General features: G+C 40.7%; 1 protein-coding gene across 6 annotated transcripts; it reads right to left on the bottom strand.

Annotated features, from left to right (window-relative positions):
• Positions 1-84: 84 nt before the first annotated feature.
• LOC119484603 (calmodulin-regulated spectrin-associated protein 3-like) lies at positions 85-26829 on the bottom strand. 6 transcript variants are annotated; one of them, XM_037763519.1, is made up of 19 exons: positions 26268-26824; positions 18818-19095; positions 17470-17610; positions 16183-16272; positions 16036-16071; positions 14720-14767; positions 13708-13846; positions 12365-12504; positions 11329-11422; positions 11183-11234; positions 10386-10447; positions 10267-10297; positions 7648-10093; positions 7423-7544; positions 6261-6547; positions 6068-6167; positions 5019-5131; positions 4803-4921; positions 85-3264 (listed from the first exon to the last, which is right to left on the bottom strand). In XM_037763519.1, the coding sequence occupies exons 1-19, from the start codon at positions 26401-26403 to the stop codon at positions 2935-2937; spliced, it is 4764 nt and encodes a 1587-aa protein (XP_037619447.1). In that variant the 5' UTR covers positions 26404-26824; the 3' UTR covers positions 85-2934. The 6 variants fall into 6 exon arrangements, with proteins under 6 accessions (XP_037619447.1, XP_037619451.1, XP_037619449.1 ...); XM_037763523.1 differs by having other exon boundaries at positions 7648-9991; positions 26268-26823; XM_037763521.1 differs by lacking the exon at positions 14720-14767 and having other exon boundaries at positions 26268-26823.
• Between the last annotated feature and the right edge of the window lie 880 nt (positions 26830-27709).

The following is a 27709-nucleotide window of genomic DNA, read 5'->3' as shown; positions in this document are numbered from 1 at the left end:
CATCCAGATCTCATTCTTCAGTGTGAGAAAACCAGGAAGAACCGAACAATACACCGAGAGGGAGAAAAGAACGAAAGAGAGAAGCAGCTTGATCAGTGGAGTTTAATCCAGTTTGTTATTTCATACATGAATGCTGGTCTGAAATACACCAATTTAATTGTGTACACTCTACCAAGTGTTGGGATGGGGTTTGATAGTATCCTGTTCCGAATCCACGTAGTTGGGAAATGTCTTGGTTAAAAAAAGATGTACTGTTGGTTTTCCCACTCAGTATCATACCTAAACCACGGAGGATTCTACTGCACATATTATATATTCTGTTACTGCTCTGACAGTCATTAACCCTTTCCTGACCCATTTTTCCTCTTGCTGTGGGGCTGTGCTGCAGCTGCAGAAGCTAAAGTACAAACAACACAGTGGCAATAATATCAATTCTACATCAGCTACAGTAAATCACCAAGTCCTCTACATGCATGATGCACTTCACGTTACCTGACGGCGATATGTTGTTCTGTTACTGGTCACAGAGTACAGTGTAACGCCGTTACTAATCAAAAATGCTTACTTTAACACGATGGACGGTACACGAATATGTAAGCAAGCAACTTGTCGTTCCCTCCTTTGTCATAAGTACCTTCACGCAAATATTGCGCTTCGTTATTTTAATGACTTTGGAACATTTAAGTTAAGGCGGTTCACCATGTTCAGTCTATTTAGTAACTGTGATAACAGTTTTTCTTTCTTTGCAGATGCCGGTGGTGTCAGGAAGAGGAAAAAGAGGCTCGCGGATGAAAGATTGGTTCCCCCCTGGAGCTTAATGTATCCGGGGACTTAACCAACTTGGAACCGGCTATCAGAACCCATCCCTCACCGAGAGCGCAACAATGCAGGTACTTCTAAATGTAAGCTTGGCATAATAACACATCTCATCCTCAACGTGCTATCAGTTCAGTGTTGTTTAGTTGGCATCTGATGCTCATACATATTCCCATTATCAACATAGTTTCATCAAGTCTTCACTGTGGTATTATTATATTATTTTGAAATAAGCTTATAGACGGGTTTCTGTGCAACGTCATCACAGAGATGCAGCTAGGGGGGCAGAAAGCAGAGCCAAGCTCCAAAGCAGAGATGACGAGGAGTTGTTGTGCAGTAAACTGCACCAACCGTTAGTTTAAATTTGAATTGGCCAGCACAACGCACCGCTGCAGTCTCTAACTAGAGTGACGTTGTCAAGCCACAATTACACACGGACACAACAGATCCGCTAGTTACATTTAGTGCAGTTTTGAATCACAGAACCCCCTCGTTCTTATGTACACATAAAACGTGTCGTTTTGATTAGTTATTCTACACAGTTCCTTCTGCGCATCAACAGGCATTTCGCTCCGCTTATAACTCCCTCAGGATCGTCCGCTCCTGTCAGTCTTGAGCTCCAGAATTTTAATTATAATAGCCTGAGGCTGTGGCGAGCAACATGATGAGATAAAGATTGGTCGGGTTCAAAACTTAAGTTGGAAAAAATTGTTTCCCTAATCCCAGACAATACGTTTCCTCTGAGGAAAACTCTCTACAGGAGTCCCAAATTGTCAGTGCGTCATGAGGGGGATAGCCCTGTGATTAAGTGTGGAAGTGTTTTAAATAGTTAAAAGTTAACGCAATAATAATACGTTAATGCAATTTTGGGCACAGGTGCGCCATGTTAGCCGTCCTGATGAAAACGCCTATGGTGCGTGCACCCATGCGCATGAACGCCCAGGTCTTGGTTCGGAGGGTTTGAAAGTATGGTCACCCTAGGCTAACCGCTAGCAACCAGCAACACACTATATAATAGAGAGCCGTCAGGGGTCTAATGTTAATGTTCACCTACCCGACATACGAAGAGCTGCTGTGTGACCGGTTGTCTCCAGTTTTATATTAACGTTATACCTGTTGAGGAATCGCTGAGGGAAAAGTGTCTGTCTGCGACCATCAAGAGGGACTCACGCATTACTACTACCCATTTCATAACAGATGATAATAATAAACAAATCTCATACTAATACGTCATATGATAAGGGTATCTGGTGGTCGGACTCTGCAGGGCTCTAGTATAGTCAACAAGAACGTACAAACTATGTGAAATCTAGTCTGCCAAAGCGGTTTTGCGACCCAGTAATGTTTGTATACAAGGAACCCGTCTATACCACATACAGTAAATCACCATTTCTACTGTGGTAATCAGATTATCATCTCTGATTACCACGGACACATTTACATATCTTTGAATCAGTCCCAAAAAAAAAAGTTCACTTCTGCTCTCTGCATCATACGGTCATACAGTTATGGCTATCTTTCATTTTGATCCACCTGCTGACGGCTGTTGGTAGAATTAAACTTGAGAGAGTCGTACAAAAGTCCTGCTGTCACTCTGACACTAGAAGGCATTTTCTCTGTTTGTTTGGCTTCATGTATAAAACTGGCGTTCTACTCGAGGACTGCAGTCCAGACAACCAGAGAGGGAACAGACAGTAATCGTGGGTCTTATTAAAGTCGGTGTTTTTAAATAAACAACTTAATAATTCTTCTGAAAGAAAGAGTTTGTACTTCAAACAATGAAAGTATAAGTATTGTGACTTTTTAAAAGTTCCTCTTCCTTGTGCAATTAACTTAAAGTTTTACAAAACATTCCTCTGTACACTCTGGATCTGAGTGGGTTTTCTGTTTAGGAAAAGAAAATTGTGCTGTTATCATTTCCATGCACATTAAGGGGGGAGTACAAATAATTTTTTAATATTTTCTGATTTCTAGTAAATCCAAGTGTATGTATGCACACACGTGGCTAAAGGCTAATCTGTGTAACTGTGTTTCACATTTGACTACAGTTTTCACTATAATCACACTGTAATTATAGTGTTTTCTTTAATGATCTCTCACGGTGATGTGTTATGTTCTTTACTTGGAAATGACGGCCTTCTTAGTAACGCTTGCTCTCCTGGTTCCACCTCCTACCGCCGCGCCTCCCCCGTGCCAAAGATGGCCGGGGATGGTGAAGGCGTCCACACTCATGCCCATGGTTTTAGAGGGGATGGCGCTAAACTGCTTCCTGTCTGAACTGTATTTGTAGATGGACTCCACCTGGGTGGAGCCAATTGTCCGCGGGCCCACGCCGGCCAATCGTACGAGCTCCTGGGAGTCTGGGTTCATGGTGTAAACGCCTCTGAACTGGCAGCTGGAATCACGGAAGAGGATGAGGAAGTGGTTGGCAGGACTCTTCTCCATCTCCTGTGGTCGGAGGTAAAGTACAAAACGTGTGTTTTTAGTTTTCATTTGCTTCAATGATCTTCAAAAATGCAAGCACTGGTGGAAAGTAACTAAGTACAATTTTGAGGTATTTGTACTTTATTTGAGTATTTCCATTTTATGCTACTATCTATTTATACTTCACTACATTTATTTAGTTAATTTCCTGATTCAGATTATTAATACAAAATATAAATCAACTAATAAATTATTATATGTTATAAATACCTGGCAGTATATAAAGTAGCTGAAATTATCCCCATCTTTACCAGCTGCACGATAGTAGCGTTTACACATCAATAATCATAATTCAATAATATACTATAAATTATTCTGCATAATGAGTACTTTAAGTATATTTTAATGCCAATAGTTATGGACTTTTATTTTCACATTTCAGTCCAACAAAAGAGACATTTCCCCTCTAAACTTTATATTTAATAGGGCTGTCAAAGTGACCGCGATAATAACGCGTTAACGCAAATTTGTTTTAACACCACTAATTTCTTTAACACATTAACGCAACTTGTGATTTTTAGGTTGTAGCGGGCTCAGTGTTAAAGCTAGAGGGAAGATACTGGCATCATATGAAACTAGAAAAACCTAAATAATCCATTGGTACCACATGTCATATTATGTTGTCGTGAAGGAGGCTAAATAACACAACAAACTTATGCTACATTTTAGTGAGGAAAAACTGTCATCGCCATTTTCAAAGGGGTCCCTTGACCTCTGACCTCAAGGTATGTGAATGAAAATGGGTTCTCTGGGTACCCACGAGTCTCCCCTTTACAGACATGCCCACTTTATGATAATCACATGCAGTTTTGGGCAAGTCATAGTCAAGTCAGCACACTGACACACTGACAGCTGTTGTTGCCTGTTGGGCTGCAGTTTGCCATGTTATGATTTGAACATATTTGTTATGCTAAATGCAGTACCTGTGAGGGTTTCTGGACAATATGTGTCACTGTTTCGTGTTGTTAATTGATTTCCAATAATAAATATATACATACATTTGCATAAAGCAGCATATTTTCCCACTCCCATGTTGAAAAGAGTATTAAATATGTGAGAAATCTCCCTTTAAGATACATTTTGAACAGATAAAAATGTGTTAATGAAGTAATGAGCATCCGACTGGATAAATGAGACTTGTATTATTCTGCACTAGTTGTGTGAGAATTTGTAAACAGATGTTTTGATTTAGTTTTGCTGTTGTTAAACGTAGGCACCATTTACTTCAATTCATCAAGACTTTTCTCTGTTTTTTTTATTCTCAGTTCACCGTGGAGGCACGAGAGAATTTAAGGTAACACTGGTGAGTAATGGATATACAGATGGTCATTTTGGGGGTGAAGTATTCGTTTAATTAGATTTTAAATGCATGACCTTGACATTGTGGTATTGGTACTTTTGCTTAAGTAAAAAGATCAGAGTTCTTCTTCCACCTCTGCATGCAAGTAACAACAACAAGATTTAAATGATTACTGTCATGAAAAATAAGATGAATGCCTTACCTCAACTATCTTGTTTTTTTGTGTCTCGTTGACCTTTCCAGCGAGGCAGCAGCGAGAGAGAGCGTTGTGGATCATGAATTTGTTGGACTTGAAGCTTGGCTCTTTGAAGAGTTTTGGACCTGTAAAAACAAAAACACTTGTTTATGCTAACCCGTGTGTACAATGGAAGCATTTTGGCAATGCACATAAGTACTCAAGAACTGAGAGGTACTGAACCTGTGTATTCTGGAGCAGGCGAGGTTCCATTGGAACCAGTCTCCCAGTCTTTATCTCCGTTCTGGTTTGCCAATTTACTTGGTGTTACACATCCTGAAGGTGAACCAGGACGACTGTTGGAGAAATGTCAATTAATGAACCAACAGGCCATCACCTCATATCTGTAGAACTAGCAGAACTAAGTTTAACCTGCAACATTATAATGTTAACCCATTCCTGTGTTAACATGTGTATTGGTAATGTTTAGCATGCAGTGTTGTTTAAATCTATAATAAGCATCATACTAACATTTAGAATGGTATTGTAATATTACAACATTTAGCATTCATAATTTGGTCATTCATTTACCCTGGCATGAATTTAGGTGCTGCACAAGTGGAAATTTTGACATGCTGGTTATGATAACCAAAGGTCTGGGGATCGGCAAAGTCATTTGGACGCATCCTTGTTGCCCGATCAGACAGAGCATTTTTTGCAATTTGCTGCGTCTTTTTGTTTTATATGTTGCTACAGTGGGCAACCACCAAATGAGTGCTAACGTTACCTTTTAGTGACCCAAATAGTTAATAGTACACTTTAAATTAATGAAAAAAACTTAACCAAAATCTCTATTACTGCACTAATTTGCCCCTTTTCCGCTTTGAGTTCAATTCAATTTATTTTTATAAAGCGTCAAATCATAACAGAAGTTATCTCAAGACGCTTTTCATATAGAGCAGGTCTAGACTGTTCTCTATAGACCCCTTTTCTGTTAGTACACATGATGACGTATGTTGTGGGCGTAGCGTTAAGTGGAGGCAGAATAACTCTTTGAACACGTTAGTTAACGCTGGCTAGCAAGTATTGTTGATTTGTTTTTTAACAATGGCTGAAGAAAATACTAATTTCTCTCAATATGTACCGTCACAAAAATGTCGTCACGCTGCACAAAACGATTGGGCTTAAAAGACCTATCTGGCCCAACCAGCACTGCCTTCTTCCAAACCATGCTACCATTGTGGCTAAAAACTGTATAAGTGAGAGTAAAGATGTCCTATGCAGCAGTATACCTGTGGGGTTTCTTAGTGGGGTCACCAGATCGGTTTCCTGGCTCACCCGTGGCTGCCAGGGTCAGGGAGGAGTTAGAGTAGACTTTGGTCAACTTAGAGCCTAGAGAAACATAAATATTAAGACATTAAAACAGTTTTGAAATCATCTGCAAACACTCTAAATTTCTTCATAACTTCTCACTGTTGACTTTACCAGTTGTTCCCTTGGCTGGACTCAGAGACAGCTTTGTTTCCTCCCTGGTCATGCTGCGAGGACGGGAGCGTGTTTTCTTAGCGGAAGATCGTCCTTGATTGGTTGATTTCTGCCGAAGCGCTTTGTCGAAGTCATCCATGATCCTGAGTTGATGCCGCATTGCATACTCCGCTCGCGTGAAAGTGTCCCGCCGGACTGGTGTAGCAGGAGGTGTGGGGGAAGGTGAGGTTGTGCCAGCAGGAGGTGTATTGGAGGGAGATGCCCCCTTTTTATTTGAGGAAGTCGGTCTGAAACCAAGAGGAATTAGGTTACTTTTACATGGATGCATCTCGGCTTTGGACTTATTAGTTTACAAATGTACAAATTAAAGTGATGCAAAGAACTTTGTATCCATCCATCCATTTTCTTTCGCTTATTTGGGGCCTGGTCGCGGGGGTTGCAGGGAATTCCTGACGTCCCTCTCCCCTGCAACGTTTTCCAGCTCTTCCTGGGGGACCCCGAGGCATTCCCAGGCCAGATAAGATACATATAATCTCTACAGCGTGTTCTGGGTCTACCCTGGGGCCTCTTACCAGCTGGACGCGCCTGGAAAACTTGCAAAGGGAGGCGTCCAGGAGCAAAGGAGCAGTGGCTCTACTCCGAGCTCCTTCCGGATGTCTGAGCTCCTCACCCTATCTCTAAGGCTGAGCCCAGCCACCCTACAGAGGAAACTCATTTCAGCTGCTGGTATCTGCGATCTCATTCTTTCAGTCACTACTCAAAGCTCATGACCATAGGTGAGAGTCGGAACGTAGATGGACCAGTAACTCGAGAGCTTCCAGCTCGGTCTTCACCACAACGGTCCGGTAGAGCGCCCGCATAAACGCTGATGCTGCACCGAACCGCCTCTCCATCTCCCGCTCCATTTTACCCTCACTTGTGAACAAGACCCCGAGATACTTAAACTCCCTCGCTTGGGGCAGTGGGTCACTCCCAACCCGGAGGGAGCAGTCCACTGTTTTCCAGCAGAGAACCATCATGACCTCAGACTTGGAGGCACTGACTCTCATCTCGCCCGCTTCAGACTCGGCCGCAAACAGCCCCAATGCGCGCTGAAGGTCATGGTCTGATAAAGCCAACAGAAATCAAGAACTTTGTAAGCATTCATAAATGTGTTTGTTACCTATTTTCCCTTTCCAGCTCATTCCACTGTCTCCTCTTCTTCAGCTCCTCAGTTCTCTTCTGCTGTTTTTCCAACAGCAAAGATCTCCGCTGGGCCATATCCTGGTCACTACGTACCTCCCCCTACAACCAAACAAGCACAAGATCATATACCCAACTGTCATGACAGAATTAAGTGTGCATGCGAAGCAAACTTTCCCTTCAATTTTGTTTTGTAAGCACTCACCTGAAAGAAGAATCCAATTCCTCCTCTTGCCCCGGCCTCATTGAGCTCTCCATTTGGTTCCACAGCCTCAGTCTGTCTTGTCTGTTCTCCTTCGGATTCAGTTTGTTGCTCTGGCAAATTGACGGCTTCTGTGGCCAGATCCAGCGTCTCTGTGGGGTCTAGAGGTTCTAGGGGTTCTGCAGCGAGTCCTCCAGCAGGTTCCACAGCAGATTCTGTGTGGTCGCTCATAGAATCAGAGGAAAACTCTTGCCCTTCATCAGTCGGTACATCACTGCCCCCCTCAGGCCCTCCAAGAGATGACAGTGAGACCTCAATCAGGCTGCAGTGCTTCTCTGCACCTCCAACTCTCTCTCCTTCACGTCCTACGCTGAAAACAGCAGAAATGGACAAAGTCTCGCTCTCAAATGAGCACTCGGAAGGAGCACCAGAGCTGCTTCCGCCAGCAGCCCTCGGACGATCTTCTCTGGGCTGTGGTAAGACCGGCAGCCCTCCTACAGCCTCCATGTCCTCCAGCTCCAGGCTGAACTGAGTTGGTGTCTCGCTAGAGGCTGTGTCCGAGGTGTTCTCATCAGGCTGTGGCTGCTGGGTAGGCTGAAGAGACTCTTGAGGAGTCCGAGGCCCACCGATACGGAAGGAAGAGGAAGTCTGATCCTTACACTTGCTGGGGGACACACGCCGCAAGTGGGGGAGGGTGTCCACATTATGGGTTGGTGCCAGGGCGCGGTTGAGTGGGGGAAACTTGAGTTCGGAAGGCCGTGGGTGAGGCTGATGTTGGGCACGCGGGTGGTGCTTGGGGCTGCGGGGAGTGGAGGAGGAGTGGATCTTGGTGCGAGGAGCTGGGCAGGAGGAGGAGATGATAGTCTTTGGGGAGGTGGAAGAGGAAAGAAGCTCAGAACGCCGTAATGGGGAGGAGGCAGCGGGAATAACCCAAGCTTTAGTGGTACTCTTCGTAGGAGTCTTTGTCGGGGTTCTTGGTGGTGTCTTTGTTGGGGTGTGAGGAGGTGTTTTGGCGGTATTTCTTGGTGTGGATTTTGGAGTGGTTTTGGGTGTATTTATGGGTCTTTGGTTGGTCATGAGCTGCTGTTGCTGTTCTGTAAGTTTCTGCATGTCCTTTTGTAGTGACTGCAGAGCTTCACTCAGTTTCTGTACCACTTCATTGCACTCCACTAAGGCAGCTTCACCTCCTTTCTCTTTCTCCGCCCCTTTCTTACTGTCAATAGAGAAAGTGACCTGCTTCTCTAACCGAGGAGGATTGGAAACAGATGGCTTCTCTTTCTCCTTCTCTCCATCCTTTTCTTTCTCATTCTTTTCCTTCTCTTCCCTCTCCTCCTCCTGTTTCAGTTGCTCCTCCATGCAAGTGAGGCGTTCCTCCAGGGTGATATTGTCCTCCTCTGTTCCCTCCCCTCCTCCCTCACCTTGCTCTCTTTTCAGTTGAAGGAAAGCAGTTTTTCCAAGCCTCTGTCTGTGCTTGGCAAAGATGGCTTCAATACGTCTTTTTTGGGCTTCGATGCTTTTGCGTTTTTCCTCCAGACGAGCCCCCAACTCCCAGGCCTCAGTGCCTGGTTCAGGGCCTCTGGGACCTGGGCTGTCCTGGCGGCCAGATGCCCCTGCTGGGGTGGAGGGTGTTTGTGGAGTTCCTGGGGTTGTTGGGGTCGGAGCAGAGGCTGACTCCTCCCCGGGAGCAGCGGGATGTCTTCTTCTGTTGTCTTTTCGCTCAGCAAAGCTTGTCATGCGTGGACTGTTGCTGGTGCTGTTGTTTCCTTGGCGATTGGGTCGCATATTACCAGGGGCGTTTCTAGGGGTATCATCCGATGCTTCAGAGGAGTCAACGCTGCCATCTCGTAGAACAGAGTCGTCATCACGTGACATATCAGAGGTGCGTCCCGATCTCTCCTTCCTCTCTCCCCTTCCTTGCTTTTCAGTGTCACCCACTTCTCCACCAACAGGCCGATGGAGGACTCCAGAGCGACAGGGAGCAGAGCTACTCAGCTGGGAATTATCCCCCTCGGGGGAGTGTAGGAAGAAACCAGCAGGGGCTCCTTCGGGACGTAACCTGGGCTCTGGCCTTCCTCCCAACACTCCTCTTCCACCTTTCTCAGAGATCCTTCCCTTCCTCCGATCTTTGCTGTCTGGAGTATGAACCACCTGTAGCGCCTCCTCGATGGTCGGCAGCTCTCCCAGAGGCGTTGTGTGTGCGTAAGGGCCCCAGGAGGAGCGCTGTGATGGAGCAGAAGCGCTGACGAGGTGGCTGAGGTCCTCTGAAGGGCTGTACGGGACACAAGTCATTCCTGCTGATGTCACCGATGAAGTCATTGCAGGGATGCCCTTGGTTAGGCTGTCAGTGCTGACAGAGCGAAAGACAGAATCTATTGGGTTTCCCATGACAATGTCAACATCACTGTCCAGCCCAAATGGGATGCTGAACGTCACTGCTGACAGAGGACGACTGCAGAGAGGTGGATGACGATGGAAGGATGGACAAATGGATGGGTTACGTCAACATGAATGGTAAAGCAGAGACCACGGAAGCCAAAGTAAGAAGATTTAAAATTAAGATAAAATATGAATGCAACACAACATTTACTATAGAATTCGCATGAAGCTTTGAAGTATAACTACCTGATTTGTTTCTTTGTCCAACTTTTGTTTTCTGGAAAGATGGAAAAAAGTCAAAATGTCTATTAAAGAATATTTTTGGTTGAATAAAAACAACCTGTGCATTTCTTTCTATTTCTTACCTGGTGACACTGGGGAGCAGATGGGCACAAATGGTTGTTTGAAGATGTAGGAAGGACAACCACTGAAACAGCAAAAATACAGTAAATAAAAAATGTAATATTTCACACTAGTGTGCTGAACCAGGTCCTATTTCACTACATTTCTCTACATTTCTCAGGTTTATTAGGTTTTAATCTGGTTTTGACTCAATAAATATAGTTTAGGTTCAGATTGGTTTAGGACTAACGCCACTAATTTCTTTAACACATTAACGCCACTTGCAATTTTTAGGTTGTAGCAGATTCCGTTTTAAAGCTAGAGAGAAGATACTGGTATCATATGAAACTAGAAAACCTAAGGGATCCATTGGTACCAAATGTCTTATTATATTGTCGGGAAGGAGGCTAAATAAAGCTCCAAGCTTACGCTAAACTTTGGTGAGGAAAAACTGGCATGCCCACTTTATTATAATCACATGCAGTTTTGGGTCAAGTCATAGTCAAGTCAGCACACTGACACACTGACAGCTGTTGTTGCCTGTTGGGCTGCAGTTTGCCATGTTATGATTTGAGCATATTTTTTATGCTACTTGTGAGGGTTTCTGGACAATATTTGTCATTGTTTTGTGTTGTTAATTGATTTCTAATAATAAATATATACATTTATTTACATAAAGCAGCATATTTGTCCACTCCCATGTTGATAAGAGTGTTGAATACTTGACAAATCTCCCTTTAATGTACATTTTGAACAGATTAAAAATTATTTTTGTACTGTGACCATCTTTGTGTGGCTGGTAGCAGTGGGATGTTTGTACCTGTTGCTGTTCCCGCTGATGGGACTCGTACAGTCTAGTAACCCTGAGACATCTGAAAGACATTAGAAACAGTTTCAGAGGCTGATCATCGGTGTGATATTTATTGTTATGGACATGTTCTCATTAACATACTGGATGTCACAGACCTGTGAGGTCGATGGGGTGCATGGGCTGGACAAAATCAGGCTTCTTAACCTCAAACCACTCCAGCAGCTCAGCGATGAAGCTCATGATGTTCAGCTGAGGAAAAGAGCATATTGGGTTACTGTGGAGCTGACTCACGTGGAGAGAATATAAAGGGCAGAATAAGCAAAAGGTCTCAAACCGGACCCTCCCAACTCTCACTCGGTTTGTAGTCCCACTCACAGCTGAATGAAGCACCCTTCTTTACGGTGTAGTGTGTAAATACAGCGGCAGGCTTTGGGACGAACTTCCCTCTCTCTGACGGAAATTGTTGTAACGTTTTATAACCATGGTTTCGTATCAAGCGGAGGGGATGTGCAAAGGTTCACAGTATTAAAAAAAATAATAATATGTACAGAGAAACTGAAAATAAAAAATAAATCTTACTCCCATGCTTCTGTGATAGGATGTCGTTTTTGCAACAGTCCCTGTAAATATACAACACTTTATAATCAAATTAACACGTCTACCGTTTTCTAGACTAGACATTTGATCCTGAATACGATGTAACTTTTAAGTTGTTAATGTCTGTATGGCAATATTATTTTTGAGCAGTTTTGAGCAGGGACCATAATTTACTAAATGAACATCATGCTGTATTGAAGAAGACTTGAAACTAGCGATTGAGACCATAAACCCATGTTTACAATGTTTACTGAGGTAATAAATCGAGTGAGAAGTAGGCTCATTTTCTCATAGACTTCTATACAATCAGACTTCTTTTAGCAACCAGAGGAGTCGCCCCCTGCTGGCTATTAGAAATAATGCAGGTTTAAGGCACTTCAGCGTTGGCTTCACTTCTCAGACCCATAGGTTGACAGCTGGTTTCATCCAACAAATGTGAGTGTTTGCAGTCAGTGCAGTGCTACTTTTCCTCCATAGAGAATCTAGTGTTGTTGCCTCTTTTCCATCCATCCAAGCTCTCTAGCTCCCCACTGGAACTGTACTGATGCATCTGCAGTACATTAAAGTGTAAACGTGAAAGGTCATAATGCTTACATGCAGGACCGGTGGAGCGTAGAGCAGATCCTCCACCGCCAGGGGGCAGCAGCTCTGTAAACTGCTCTCGCAGAACTCTGTGATGAGCTGCAGGTTGTAGAGACTGTCGGCCACCGACATGGTGTCCTTCAGACACACATCTGGAAGGAGCAGAGAAACAATACAAACATCAGTATGTACGTGGATCAAAAAGTCTTTGATTCATTATAGATACATTGATAGTTAGTTAAACTTAGTTATTTTACTGTTAAACAGTGGAATGATCATTAATAATGTTTACTAATTATTAGTAATGCTATAATTTATGATATTTTATCATTAGTTTGTGTAATATGAAATAATTAGTTTATAAATTCTATATTGTATTATAGCTGATAGGAGACGATAACAATTACATTCTGATTAGATTAGTATAGTCTTTATAAGTTTATTGTTGTACACATTTTAACATTTTATATACTATCTTAAGTATTTGTTAGTGATTACCAAATGAATTGTAAACCTTTAAGAAACATCTATAAACATTATATAGATAAATAGACCAGAAACCAATTATTAACCCATTAACAAAGTATTAATTATCTATCTAAATACTGTTTATAGATGCTTTACAAAGTATTTATTAACCATTTAACAATTATTATCATCAGTTGTAACTTTATAACAGCTATCCAAATAATGTTTATAGATGCTTTACAAACCAATTATTTACCATTAACAATGTTAATGATAATAATAAACAATAATAATAATAATAATGAATAATAATAATAATAATGATAATAATAAATAGTAATAATGTTTAGAGATGTTTTACAAACAATTTTAAGGTTTACAAATAATATCTTAATCACTAACAAATACTTATACTTACTTATATATATATAGTATATAAAATGTTATAATGTGTGCAACAATAAACTGTTAAAATAACATAAATTATAGCATTTCTAATCATTAGTAAACATGAATTATCATTTTGTTGTTTGGTAAACTGATAGTTAATTAAACTTAGTTAACAATTATTTTACTGTTAAACAACAACAAAATTATAATTAATAATGTCAACATTAATTATCAATTTTAATTTTAAAAACAGATGCTATTTAAACATAAAATGCTTTGATAAATACAGTTCACTGAATTGCAGCAGCAAACTAAAATATGAAATATGAAATGCATATTGCAAAGAGTGAAAATGAGTGACATAACCACATTTAACCTAAAAAAAAAAGAGGCTAAACATTGTTTTCAACTGATGGAGCCATCATTTAGTGTCTGGAAGCTAAAAATAAATATTTAATCATCAATGTGTACGTGTAAGCATGCATGTTAGAGAGTACCCTCTAGAGGCAGCAGGCTGGGGCAGTAGTAGTGCAACGCAGCAGCAATAGCGCAACCATTAGACAGATCTTTGACCGCAGAGACCAGAGGGAAAGTAGGAGTCAGCTTAGACTGCACTTTGTCCTTCCTATAGCGAATCTAGGGAGGAGAAGAGAGGGAAGGAGGAGGAGAAGGTAAAAAGAGGAAGAGTTGTGCAAAGACAAGTAGGAAACAGAAACAGCAAATGGATAAGTGAGGGGAAAAGAGGAAGGATCGTAAGGCAGAAAAATTACAGATGTGAAACATAAAAGGTTTAAGAGAGTTAGAAGAGTGACAAAAGAAATGCACAACCAGCCAGGAATGTCCTTTTTCTCAGACAATAAATAAAACCATCGACTCAAACTATGAAGGCAGCCAAACTCGAATTGCAGAGAAGAAAACCCACAGAAACAAAGCGCAAGACCAGTGATGCCTCGATTAGGAAACACAGCAACCAGAAGGTGCAGCGCAAAGGTTAAAAAAGAAACAGAAATTAAATGAAAAGAAAAATGTGTCAGTGATTATGTCCTCCAGTGTCCATGCAGCAGAAACAGGCACTTACGACACTGTGAGCCTCAATTCTGATTTAAAAATGCATAATCAGATAAGAAAATTCATCAAAATGAATTAAAAAAAACAATAATGAAAGAATCCAACAGAAGACAAATGCAGCTTGTGCATCAGTTGAATGATGTTACGCAGCCATATTATGGCTCCGATAACATGGCTTTGTAACACACACTATAAAGAAAATAAAGATAAACACGGTTAATAGCTAATGAGTTTTAATCGATCCATCCAACCTCGGGGTTGGAATAGTGATTAGTTTGCAGTCAGTCAGTCGGTCGTTTATCGACAGCTTGGGACAAGGAGTGGTGATCGGTCAGTCGAGTCGAGTGCGTTGCTACGGGAGACGTGGAGGTTGTTAAGTGCGTTGCTACGGGAGACGTGGAGGATGAGGGGTGAGAAAAGAGCGAGGTGTTTATACGTTACCACTGGCGGCTTATTCCCCGACTCCTTCAAACAAAAAGCGATAGCATGCTGGATGGGGGGATGGCAGAGAGAGGGAAACAAGCATAAATGACAAGAGAGAGGAAGAGGAAGAGGACAAACAAACAAACAAGGGGCGCAGAGGTTCGGAGTGATGTCACCTCCCTCCCTCCTCTCCATCATCTCCTCCTCCCCGCCTCAGATCATCTGGGCAGTTTGAGATGAAACTGACGACTGAATGTCACAAAGTCATAAACACCCAAAACTATGGACGTTTTTATTGGACTTTATTAGTTGTAACCCAAAGAAGACATTCCACAAATATGTACCATGATCTGCAAATATTTCACTACCCACAAACATGTATTTTTGTATTTGTGTTATGTAAAGTCACATCCACAAAAATACAGGGCGATTTACAAATACGCATAACTTACTCTGTAAATACGTATTTTAAGGTTTACATGTAAAGTGATATCTACACATTTGTGCATCTATTTTTTCATTTGCAGATCGCTTCCTGTGCATTTGTGGGCCACATGACATTTGTAACTTTCCTCCTGTTTGTTTACAGAATTTTGTGCGATTGGTACCGCAGCAGATCTGTAGATAATATTTGTAATCCACAGAAGACAATTCACAAATATGTAACATGATCTGCAAATATTTCACTATCCACAAACGTATTTATGTATTTGTGTTGTGTAAAGTCACATCCACAAAAATACAGGGCGATTTACAAATACGCATAACTTACTCTATAAATACGTATTTTAAGGTTTACATGTAAAGTGATAAACACGCATTTGTGCACCTATTTCTACACGTGGAATGCTATTTGCGCATTTGCAGATCGCTTCCTTTGCATTTGTGGGCCATGTGATATTTGCAACTTCCCTCCTGTTTGTTTACAGAATTTTGTCCAATTCGTACTCACGGATCTGTAGAAACAATCTGTAAGTTAGAAAAATAAAATCGCCCTTTATTTTTGTGGATGTGACTTTACGCAACACAAATAAAATATGTTTTTTGGGTAGTGAAATATTTGCAGATCATGGTACATATTTGTGGAATGTCTTCTGTGGATTACAACTAATAAAGTCCAATAAAAACGTCCATACAAAACATCATCTGTTAATACTACTAATAATATTAATGATAATAATAATAAGCAGTTACAGGACATTTCTAAGTTGGAAAAAGGTCAGCAGATATGACTGTTCATAAGGTGAGTGTGTGGCACAATGTCAGCCACAGCAGACGGACGGACGGACGGACTCAGAGAGTGAAGACAGACGGGAGAAGAGGAGTGGACTTACGGGGACTAGTTTCCAGTACCAACGGTTGGATTGACACTGCCGGAGAGCGAGGCATGACGGAGACAGAAGCAGAGCGAGGTCCATGTTAGAAGCTTCAGCAGCACAGCCACAGGATGAGAGACAAACATCATGCATGCGTGTGTTTACCGTGTCCTGAGTGGCCTGCAGGTCCGTACATGTCTGCTGCGACTTGGTGGGTTCTTCTTCTTCTGTGGTTTCTCTCAACTTCTGGTTCAGCTGTGGGAAGTTAAAAGGATAAGTTCACTGTTTGTTTTTTTTAAACCCAAACCTTATTAAAAAATCCACGAGAGACAACAACCTAAATATGAAATATAAATATGTATAGATTACGGCACAAACACGAACTGCATGAAAACCAATGATAAAAACTGATTTGTACACACAGTATAAACATATGAATATATATTACAAATTAAAAGCAATATGGGAAGTTAAGAGCCACCATGGAAGGAAAAAATAAATACAAAAAAAATATAATTAATAATAGATAATTGTCCAGGTGTAGTGCACCATACGTACACCATTGTTTTTCTTCCTAAAATCATTAAAGTGCGGGTCCATTATGTTAGTTTTCCTTCCCAGTAGTGTTCCTTATATATTCAAATTTCACCATTCAAATGTTGGTATGATGATCTGTATGTTTTATGTCCACAGCCGCTTTACCTCGCCATCAGACGGCCCTTTCTGACGTGGAACTGAAACCGTTATATCGCTCACCTCAAAGCCACCAGACTCCATTCACAAAAACTGTAATTTTAACTCTCAGAACACGGGAGCATACATACAGCCCCCACTTCAAAAAATCGGAACAAACCCTTTCAGTTATTACCAAACTTGGCACAGCTAACGTTGACTCAGATAGTAACAGCATTCACATTATTCATCACATTATTCATCACATAACGGCTGTGTGGGCGTTTGAAAAAAACAGAACAAACTGCAGATGAACCTGCCCTTTAATAATCATGCAGACACCAATAGTTTTGTGGAACAAACTATGCTGCTGCAGCTCTTCATTAGATGAAGCCAAGTCAGTCCAATGAGGCCATCTTTTATGTATTTATAAGCTCGCAGGATCCTGTCTGTACGGTCTAAAGATAAACAAAGAGGGCTTCCCATCAGGTGTCTCTGGGTCTACCTCCACACCACAAACAGAACGCTTTGCATAATGAAGTCTGGCAGAAAGCACGTTTTCTGGTAGAGTTTAAATACATCTCTGGGATTACTTTCTGTTTCCTAAAATAAGAGTCATCCTTGTTTCTCTGCCAGCAGAGTGGTTCTCAAGAAGATGAAGCTGCCGCTTATGCTTTGAGTATAAATGATGGTACACCACATTTTAAAAACAGTGAACCTGTACTTTAATAATCAAATACGTATAGAAGTAAAGAGGTTGAAAGTGGTTTGTGGTCTCACCCTGTTGACCCAGAAAAGCAGAGCGTTCTCCCACGGAGCCCCGACACCCATCTGCTCCGCCTCCACCGCCATCTTCACCTGGCCCACCGCCTCTTTAGCCACCAGAGTCATCAGAGCGTCGATCAGGGCGAGGTGGGCTTTCTGCACCAATCACAAGAACAAGAACAATTTAACCTCCTGACCTGCCGGTCTATTAGCGTACAATGACAGATTAAATCAAGTATAACATCAGAACTTGACTACAGTACTGACTCTGTAGTTGCTTTTTGAACACTGGTATTTTCTACTTTACAGATCAACATTTTATATTCCACACAAGGTCAGACTGTTAAATGTCAACTTCGTTCCCTTCTTACTATACGTGTCCTTACTGCTACTACTACTACTATGTGGGGGATGGAGCCTGCCAAAATCAAAAACAAATACATAAATAACTGAATGAATGAGGCAGAAATGCATAAAGAAAGGAAAAAATAAAGGTATAAAGACATGAATACAGAAATAAATAAGTTTGGCGGAAATAAATAAAACCGTGCTTAAATAAATATATAAATAAATGCCTAAATACAGCCATACATTTACATATAAATAAAAAATAAGTACAAAAATAAGTAAATGACTCAATGAATCACATGATGACACACATTGTGTGACAGCCCCCTCATTTGCATAATGAAGCAGAAATGCATAAAGAAATGTGTAAAGAAAAGAATAAAGAAATAAATAAAGGGGTGAAATGCAAAGGGAAAATCGTACAGAAATAAATATATAAGTTAATGCATAAATAAATACACATTCAAAAATAAATAAAAAATGAGTGCAAAAATAATTAAATAAAAAAATGAATGCAAAAATAATTAAATACAAAATAAATGCAAAAATAAATTAATAAATGTAAAGGCAAATAAATACAATTTAAAATTAAAACAAATAAATACTTGCATAAATTAAAGGGAAAATTAATAGATAAATAAATGAAGAAGCAAATTAAAACAGAAATATCAATTTATGTCACATTTGATCAAATAACATTAATTAATTAATTAATTAATTAATGGCTGTATTTATTTTTAATATTATTTTTGTTACATTTAATAACATATTTATTTATTTATTCATTTAGGTTCCATCATCCATACTCCTTTACTTAAACTGACAGAAAAGCATTAAGAGACGTTTTCACCTGACAAACTTGAAGTTAATTTTACTGCTAATTCTTGTTTACTTACTTAGTTACTTACAGTATATCGTATTTTCCTCTGTGGTATTTAAAGGGAACATAACAACTGGAAATCTAAATGAACATTAAAACTAAAAAGCACACAGTACTTGATGCCATCACACCCACCGTCTTGATGGGGACGAAGCTGAGGTCCTCCTCGGTGACGTCTGCATCCTGGACCTTCGGAGTGAAACCTTTCTTGATGAGGAGCTGCAGCAGGGCCGAGTTGTCAGCCGGGGACCCCTGGGCCGCCGGCAAGGAGACCCCCTGAGCCTGAGCCAGCAAGGCCTGGGCTCGGCAGTAGATCTCCGGGGAGAGAAGCAGCTTGGAGACGGCCGGCTTGAGGTGTTCTTGGTCATACTGGTCCTTGTAAAGCGGCTCCCGCAGCTCCACGGGGACATTTTCTGAAAAAGGGAAGAGGAGAGCCTCGTTGAGCTTTTGAGCCGCGCTAGCAGCATGGATGGTGCTAGGGATGGTCCGGACTGAATCTAAATATCTATCAGATGGATTGCCATGAAAATTGTACGAACATTCAAAGTCCTAAGAGGACGAATCTTATTGACTTTGCTGATCCACTAGCCGCTAGAGTGTAGCGCCACCAGCAAGTTGACTTTTTGGGGATTTTAGTGAAACCATGACAACTTTGGATGGATTGCCATGACATGCATGGGAGGATTAATACTAATGACTTTGGGGATCCTCTGACTTTGCACCATCTGCAGTTTTTTTGTGTGAAATATTTCAACATCTTCTTAATTTCGTTGAACAGGCGTCCCAGTTTGTCCGGTATTGGCTGGGTTTAAGCTGGGTGTCCTGAGTCCCGACAAATATCTCTAAAACACTAAATTGTCCCGGTTTTTCACCACAATTAAAAGAAAAATATGTACTATTCTTGTTTTCAGCGCTTACATAGACATTTATAATGTTCTGCCCCACTAATTATGACCTAATCCAATATAAAAACATAAACAATGCACCACGCATCTGAATTCAACACTGATTTGTCTGGTATGTCAATCAATCGTCTTCTAAATTCAAAATTCTACGAATTGCCAACCATGTCATACTAGCTTGTCACAAAGGAGGTTAAATAACGCTCCAAACTTAAACAAAATTTTGACGGGGATCAGCTGGCATGGCCATTTTCAAAGGGGTCCCTTGACCTCTGACCTCAAGATATGTGAATGTAAATGGGTTCTATGGGTACCCACGAGTCTCCCCTTTACAGACATGCCCACTTTATGATAATCATATGCAGTTTGGGGCAAGTCATAGTCAAGTCAGCACACTGACACACTGACAGCTGTTGTTGCCTGTTGGACTGCAGTTTGCCATGTTATGATTTTAGCATATTTTTTATGCTAAATGCAGTACCTGTGAGGGTTTCTGGACAATATTTGTCATTGTTTTGTGTTCTTAATTGATTTACAATAATAAATATATACATACATTTTAAACAGTTACAATTTTTTTATTAATTTGTGATTAATTGCGATTAACTATGGACAATCCTGCATTAATTGTGATTAAATATTTTAAATCGATTGACAGCCCTAGTGCTAATATACTAAGCGCTGGGAGGACCTCCAGACCCCCCGCTGCTTTGTTTTTGAAATCCTCTCTATTTTTAAGGTCTGTAGGTTGGCAAGTATGCATGGATGTGGTTAGCATGCTGCTAGAAGGAAAAGAAAACAACCGTGCTTATGAACACGAAGGAGCTCAGAATTAATATTTCAGTGGACAGCGGAAATTGAATGAGTTCACTCAATCATTCAACGAGCAGAGATAATTGTTAAGAGAGTGGAGGAACTCATTCATCTACTAAAAGGACGGGAGGAGAAACAGAAGAGATTTCTACAAAGAGATGGGGAATAATGAGTCAGCCTCCCTGCATTGTTTTACTCGAATGCAGAGAAATGCTTTGTCAACAAAAAAGCTTACAAAGTTCACACAGGCTGCTGCCGACGAACGCAGCTCCACTATCTCATCTGTTCTGGAAGAGAGAACTCAATAACTACCAGGTAAAAGAAGTGAAGAAGTTTTACCACTATGGTGACAGTAAGTGACAGAGTCTGACTGCAGGGAGGCTGCAGGAGAAGATAATGTCATCATCTGCATGATCAGCTCAGCTTCCCCAGACAAGTGTGTGTGTGTGTGTCATGAGTGGGTCATTTCATAGACACTGTGGACACAGAAACACACTCTCCCCTGGCTGACCCATATTCCATCCCTGGAAGGATGTTCAAGGAGTCGGGATAATCCTGCAGATTGGAGTGGACTTCTTAAAGGGAATATCAGAGTCTACATCTCTTCCATTTACAGTCAGTCCCTGGAAGCCTTTATGTTCCACTCCTTCCTCTGTCCACTCGTAATGAGGGCTACTTCTCTCTCTTACTGTAACTCCTTATTCCTCCCATCCAAAGGAGAAATGACTGCATAATCACAATGCATTTGAATCTGTGTCTCTACATACTCCACTGCAGTGTGACACACACTGTGTGGGGCTCAACCCTCTTCTGCAGCACTGGGAGGAGAGAGGACGGCCGTCACCATGGGAATGGTGGAAATGGAAAGCAGCTATTCTGTCCCGATCACAGCACAGCAGAGGGGATGAGACTGGACTGCAGAGTAGGAACCAGCTAACCCATTTAACATAGAGCACAGAAACAGGCCTGTGCAGTGTCCGATTGTATGGATGGAAATCACTGAGTTATTAACAAGATAATCGTTTAAATCTTCCTTCCACATGTCCTCACACATACACAAACACGTTTGAGGCTGAAAACCACAGCCAATTATTTTCTCAACTAGAGCAGTAGCCGTTTGGAGCGCGTGCCCATCTTTACTTGGCAACCGTGAGACCTTAAAAAAAGGAAGATTTTCAAAACCAAAGAGGGGGCCTAAGGGTCGTCCCCCAGAAAAATTAGAGTTTCATGGTACGTGTCCACCGGGGCGTTTTTTCTCGTGAGGGGACGCGCCGCCTCCCAGCATTGGACGCTTGGTGGGCTGCCACTAGACACATGGTACTAGGCTACTGATTGGACGAACGCTTTCCCTCCATGGGCTGCTGCTCCCAACTTTCAAACTGGAAACAACATGGTGGCTTGTTTGGAAACTGTCTTTCTCTTATATCACGAAAATAGTTGACCGAAATGTGTTTCTGAAAAATTTGAGGCGAGAAAATAAGCCGTGCAGTTGCTGAATCTGTCTTTACTTTGGATCGACAACGTTTATTTTAAAGGGACTGTTTGTAAGAATCAGAAATTGCTTGTTAACAGAGACACCTGTGGCCGTTAAGTCAACGAAAGTCAGCGTCCTGTTGCTCGCGCTTGCTCTACATAGACATGAACGAGCATCGGTCAACACAGTGAGGCGACACACGTCAGCTAAAACCACAATATCATAATATATTTCAGCTGCTTGGCAGTAATGTTAGCTGACCAGACAAAGGTCTCTCCATGAATCACTGCTGATCCTAGTGTTGACTTTTCCTGCCTCAGCCTCCCGACCGCGGCCGGAAGGAACGGGGGAGACACAGGAGTTTTGGTCAGAGATGATAATATTTCTCGCTACGGAGCCCCGTCACTTCACAAGACACGGGAAACCTCTGTTGGTCTGGAGGAGCTGCAGCAGTTATTTCTGCACAAACGTCCACTGTACATTCACTAGATATTCTCAGAGCTATGAACTCTTCTGCAGTGTGTAGTGTGCGCGCAAGCACAGGAGGTGGAGCGAGCTGAGCGAGAACGAGCTCACTGTGTGAGTGAAGGCAAGCAGACAGGCAGAGGAGCAGAGGAGCAGAGTACAGCAGAGACTCCGGCCCTGAGACCAAAGCTACGGTCTCCCCCACGTCCTCCGACCACGGCCAACACTGTTTTGCAAGACGGGCTTCACTAGATAGAACTTTACGGTTTTGGTGCTTCCGTGTAGTTTGTCTTGGAGTCTTGTGAACAGCGTAGCCACACGCAAGCGCGCATGGGACACCGACCCGGATTGATTTATACGTGTAAGAAGTTGGAGGAGCGAGCGTCGTGGCGGTCCGTCCTTCGAATCGCGCCGCCACGCTACCAGAATGCATTGCACCGCTGCTTACATGGACAATGAATGGGAAGCGTGGAGAGGACGGAGGCTGTGGACACGTACCATCAGAGACTTTGTTTCCTTAAAATTCTGAAAATTATTGAATATTTGTAAGTGATGATCAGGACAAGTTGGTTAAAAGATTCGACTCCGTGAAAGTAGAAAATAATATTAATATATATTTTTCTGGCAGTTTTTGACACAGACATTTTTGTCCTCTGACGACATCAGAGCATCTTTTATAAAGTGAGGGACAAGTGTCAATAAATGACCTGGAAAAATCTAACGTCTTCTCAAAAATAACAACAATGAAACATGAAGACATGTCACTGACAGACTAGTTATTCTCTGTCTGTGTCAGGTAGAATAAATCTCAGCTGAATCAGGACTGTGGCTTTATTAGTGCTATTTTCTTAAGGGCTTCCATTAAAATTGTATGAGGCGCCCAGTGGGCATTTTCCAGTTGACAGACAACAATGAAGGCTCCCTGCTGAGAGGTTTCCAGCTCAGTTCACCCTCCTGTCACACCGACTGATAGACCCACCGGACTGGACCACATAACATGAAACTCTGTCTAAAGATAATTACAGAAAGAGAAACTGCTGCAGCATTAAACTACAGAGTGACATCACTGTGTTAGTCAGCAGAACCAGAACCAGAACGATTAGTTGATTAATCTTACTCTTAGTCCCTTGACCTCTGACCTCCAGATATGTGAATGAAAATGGGTTCTATGGGTACCCACGAGTCTCCCCTTTACAGACATGCCCACTTTATGATAATCACATGCAGTTTGGGGCAAGTCATAGTCAAGTCAGCACACTGACACACTGACAGCTGTTGTTGCCTGTTGGGCTGCAGTTTGCCATGTTATGATTTGAGCATATTTTTTATGCTAAATGCAGTACCTGTGAGGGTTTCTGGACAATATTTGTAATTGTTTTGTGTTGTTAATTGATTTCCAATAATGAATATATACAAACATTTGTATAAAGCAGCATATTTGTACACTCCCATGTTGATAAGAGTATTAAATACTTGACAAATCTCCCTTTGAGGTACATTTTGAACAGATAAAGAATGTAATATTTTAATTGATTGACAGCTCTAATATTTATATTAGCCTATATATATATTCTTTTACAAGTTATAGATTAAAGATAATCAACGATAGCTAGTGAAAATAATAATTAGTTACCGCCCTTGCAGGAGGAGCACCCTACAGTAACAGCATGATGTCATCCAATAAAATCCTTAATCCAGGTGTTATTCTGGATTGTATTAGACTGTGCAGGTGTTACATTAATGCACCTGCCACTCAAAATAAACATTACAATGCTGACAGATGCAAATGTGCTTTTACATATTTCTCAAGATCTATATACAACTTATTCGGTAACACTTCATTTTACAGGTCCACAAATTTCATGGTAATTAGATGATAGTTAACAAGTAAATTTCTTTGGAATTACTGCCAAATTACCCCAATATTTACCTCAAAATGTATCAGAAATTACTTTATAATAAACATTATTTAACCATTATATGCTATTTTAGTATATAATGGTTAAAATAGTGCCCTTAGGCTTGAGAAGCAGCTGCTCTTCATCTAATAGAAGACACTTCTGATCAGCCAAATCTCACCATTGTGTGACTTATTGTCTAAACAAATGTAACCTGGTAGCTAATGTCATGATTCAGGGAGATTTTTTAAAGAAATTTCAAATAAGTTATTTGCTAATTATCATCTATTTATCAGCAGACATGGAAAAAAAGCATTATTTTATTTTATTTTATTAACCTTTACTTAACCAGGTTAGACCCACTGAGATAAAAATCTCTTTTTCAAGAGCGACCTGGCCAAGAATGGCAGCAGTACAAACAGTTTCATAAACACACATTAAAAAATAAGACAATAGATCAGCTCAAAGGTGCCATACCGTAAAAGTGCAGGGAAGCCATATAATCCTATTTCAATCAAAACAAGTCCATTTCTAAAGATTTCATCATGCCTTTAAATTAATTTAGAGTGACTAGGTCCTGGAGTTTAAGTTAATTTTGCAGGCTTTGCATGCAGATGGTGCAGAAAACATAAAGGCCTTCTTTCCCAACTCAGTCCGAACTCTGGGAACAGTCATAAGCATCGTGTCCTGAGACTGCAACCCATAATTGCCATGTTGTCTGGTTAGAAAGACAGATAAATAACAGGGGAGTCTATCCAGGATGGCCTTATAGATAAAAACATACCAATGGCTAAGTCGAGGTATTGACAGAGCAGGCATATCAATTAACTTTGTATTATTCTCCTGGAAATGTATTAAATGAATTACCAGCTATTGGGGAAATAGTGGAATATAATTATTAAATAATGTTTATAATAAAGTCATTTTTTAAAAATACATTTTGAGGTACATATTGGGGTAATTTGGCATTAATTTCAAATAGGTTACTTGCTAATAATCACTTCAATCACAAATCTCACCTTTGTGTAACTTATTGTCTACACAAATGTAACCTGGTAGCTGATGTCATGATTCAGGGATTTTTTTTTAAAGAAATTTCAAAGAAGTTATTTGCTAATTATTATCTATTTATCAGCAGACATGGAAATAAATGTATCAATTAACTTTGTATTCTTCTCCTGGAAATATATCAAATAAATTACCAGCATTTGGGCATATAGTGGGATATAATTATTAAATAATGTTTATAATAAAGTAATATTAGATACATTTTCAGGTAAATATTGGGGTAATTTGGCAGTAATTCCAAATAGGTTACTAGCTAATTATAAGTGTTACCACTTATTCTTAAATGCTTTGGATTAAAGGAACATTTCCAGCAGTCATCCCCAACAACACAGTCATTGTCTCCTATAACACCTCCAGTTTATGTCACCTTCTGCTGCCACGCACGAGCTACAGCACAGCGTGCGTGCGTAACACTGACACAAATATTATGACCCATTTACGGCCCTCCCACCCACCCACACACATATCTATCATATAACATAACATCATATAATATAATATATATAATATATATATGCATGTGTTAGTGTTGTTTAATCAGCGCCTATAAACAAGGAGGTGTGTAGTGATGCTGCTGAGGCTGCAGGCCGGAGGCAGACCGGCTCCTTTGTTGCTCTGCAGCCTCCTCTACCTCTCCTCTATACCTCCTCTATACCTCCATGCATCACTGAGGAGGAGATTCCTCCTGACAACACTCATATGCACGTCAGTAACTGGCCCTCCTGCTCTCTAATAACACAGTAACCTGCATGGAGGATGAGGAGGAGGAGGAGGAGGAGGAGGATGGATGCTGGATATTCCCTATAAATAAAACGATCAGAGCTCCATATATAGTCTCTCTCTCTATATATATATATATATACATAATATAGGCTAACAGCATCTATTATGAAGCGCCCCACCCAGGCAGCGCCTCAGTGAGGAGGATGAGGAGGATGAGGAGGAGGAGGAGGAGGAGAGGGTACCTGCAGAGCCGTACGACTTCGACAGCAGCCACCGGACGCTGGCGCAGGTCTTGGCCCGGTTGAAGTCGTACTGGTCCAGCGGTTTGATCTCCGGCACCGAGAAGGTCTTCTTCATCGCGCTGGGAGAGTCCACCATGACCGGTGCTGCGATGCAACGCGCTGCGACGCACGGAGGAGGAGGAGGAGGAGGAAGAGGCAGCAGCAGGAGGGATGGAGAGAGAGAGGAGGAGGGATGGAGAGAGAGAGAGAGAGGAGGAGGACCCTGTGATGCAGACACACACTGAAACACAGGATTACACGTTAGAAGATGAAGATGTCACAGAAAAAAGGACCGTGAACGCATCAGCAACAGTAACAGTAACAGCAGCAGTAGGAGGTCTAAAAAAATGTTCTGGTGAATCACAGCATCACCGTTTTTACATGTGAGAGCAGATGAGAGTTTCCTATAAATGTCAGTCACAGTGACCCCCTTCTTCCACATGAGGGAGCCCTTGAGCAAGGCATCAACTCAACTACAGTGTGTTCCCTGCAAGATCTGAGGACCTGAGGTATGGAGGACAAAACCTGCACAATACAAAATAAAGTAATATGCCATTAAATGTACCAATGAAAATATTAAATATAAATGGCATTAATAATTAATGATAAAATGTGACAAACTGATAATCTGTTTTAATTCGCTTCTTTATGACAGCCTTGTCATTTTGCATTATGAAGCAGAAATGTGTGTATATATATATATACACACATTTCTGCTTCATAATGCAAAGGGAAAAACATAAATAAATAAATGTAATAATAAATAATAATAATAATAATAATAATAATAATAATAAATACATAAATAATTAAATAATTAATAAATACATTTAAAAATAAATTATTAATTGTAAAAAAAAGAATTTAAAAAGTTAAATAAATAAATGGAAAATTAAATAGAAGAGCAGATAGATAAGGTAAATAAATAAAGAAGCAAATTAAAATAGAAATATCAATTCATGTCACATTTTATCAATTACTTTGCTTCTTTATTCATGACTGCCCCCTGATTTGCATAATGAAGCATAAATGTATCCATAAATACATACATTTAATAATGAATAAATGCATTTAAAAAAAAAGATAAACAAAAAATAAATGCAAAAATAAATAAATAAATTAAAATAAATAAAAGGCAAATTTAAATAGAGAGCAGATAGATGGGGGAATTAATACAAAGGTAAATAAATAAAGAAGTAAATTTAAACAGATATATCAATTTATGTCACATTTTATCAATTAAATTGCTTCTTTATTTATGACAGCCCCGATTTGCATAGTTAAGCAGAAATAAATAAATGTGACTACAGAAATAAATAAATAATAATAAATAGGAGGGAAAATGCAAAAGGATAATCATGCATAAATAAATAAATACATAAGTTCAGTAATACATTTAAAAA

Source organism: Sebastes umbrosus, chromosome 3 (genome assembly GCF_015220745.1).
Source record: "Sebastes umbrosus isolate fSebUmb1 chromosome 3, fSebUmb1.pri, whole genome shotgun sequence".
In the NCBI taxonomy this organism is placed as follows: domain Eukaryota; kingdom Metazoa; phylum Chordata; class Actinopteri; order Perciformes; family Sebastidae; genus Sebastes; species Sebastes umbrosus.
This window is presented reverse-complemented; position numbering and strand designations above follow the sequence as displayed.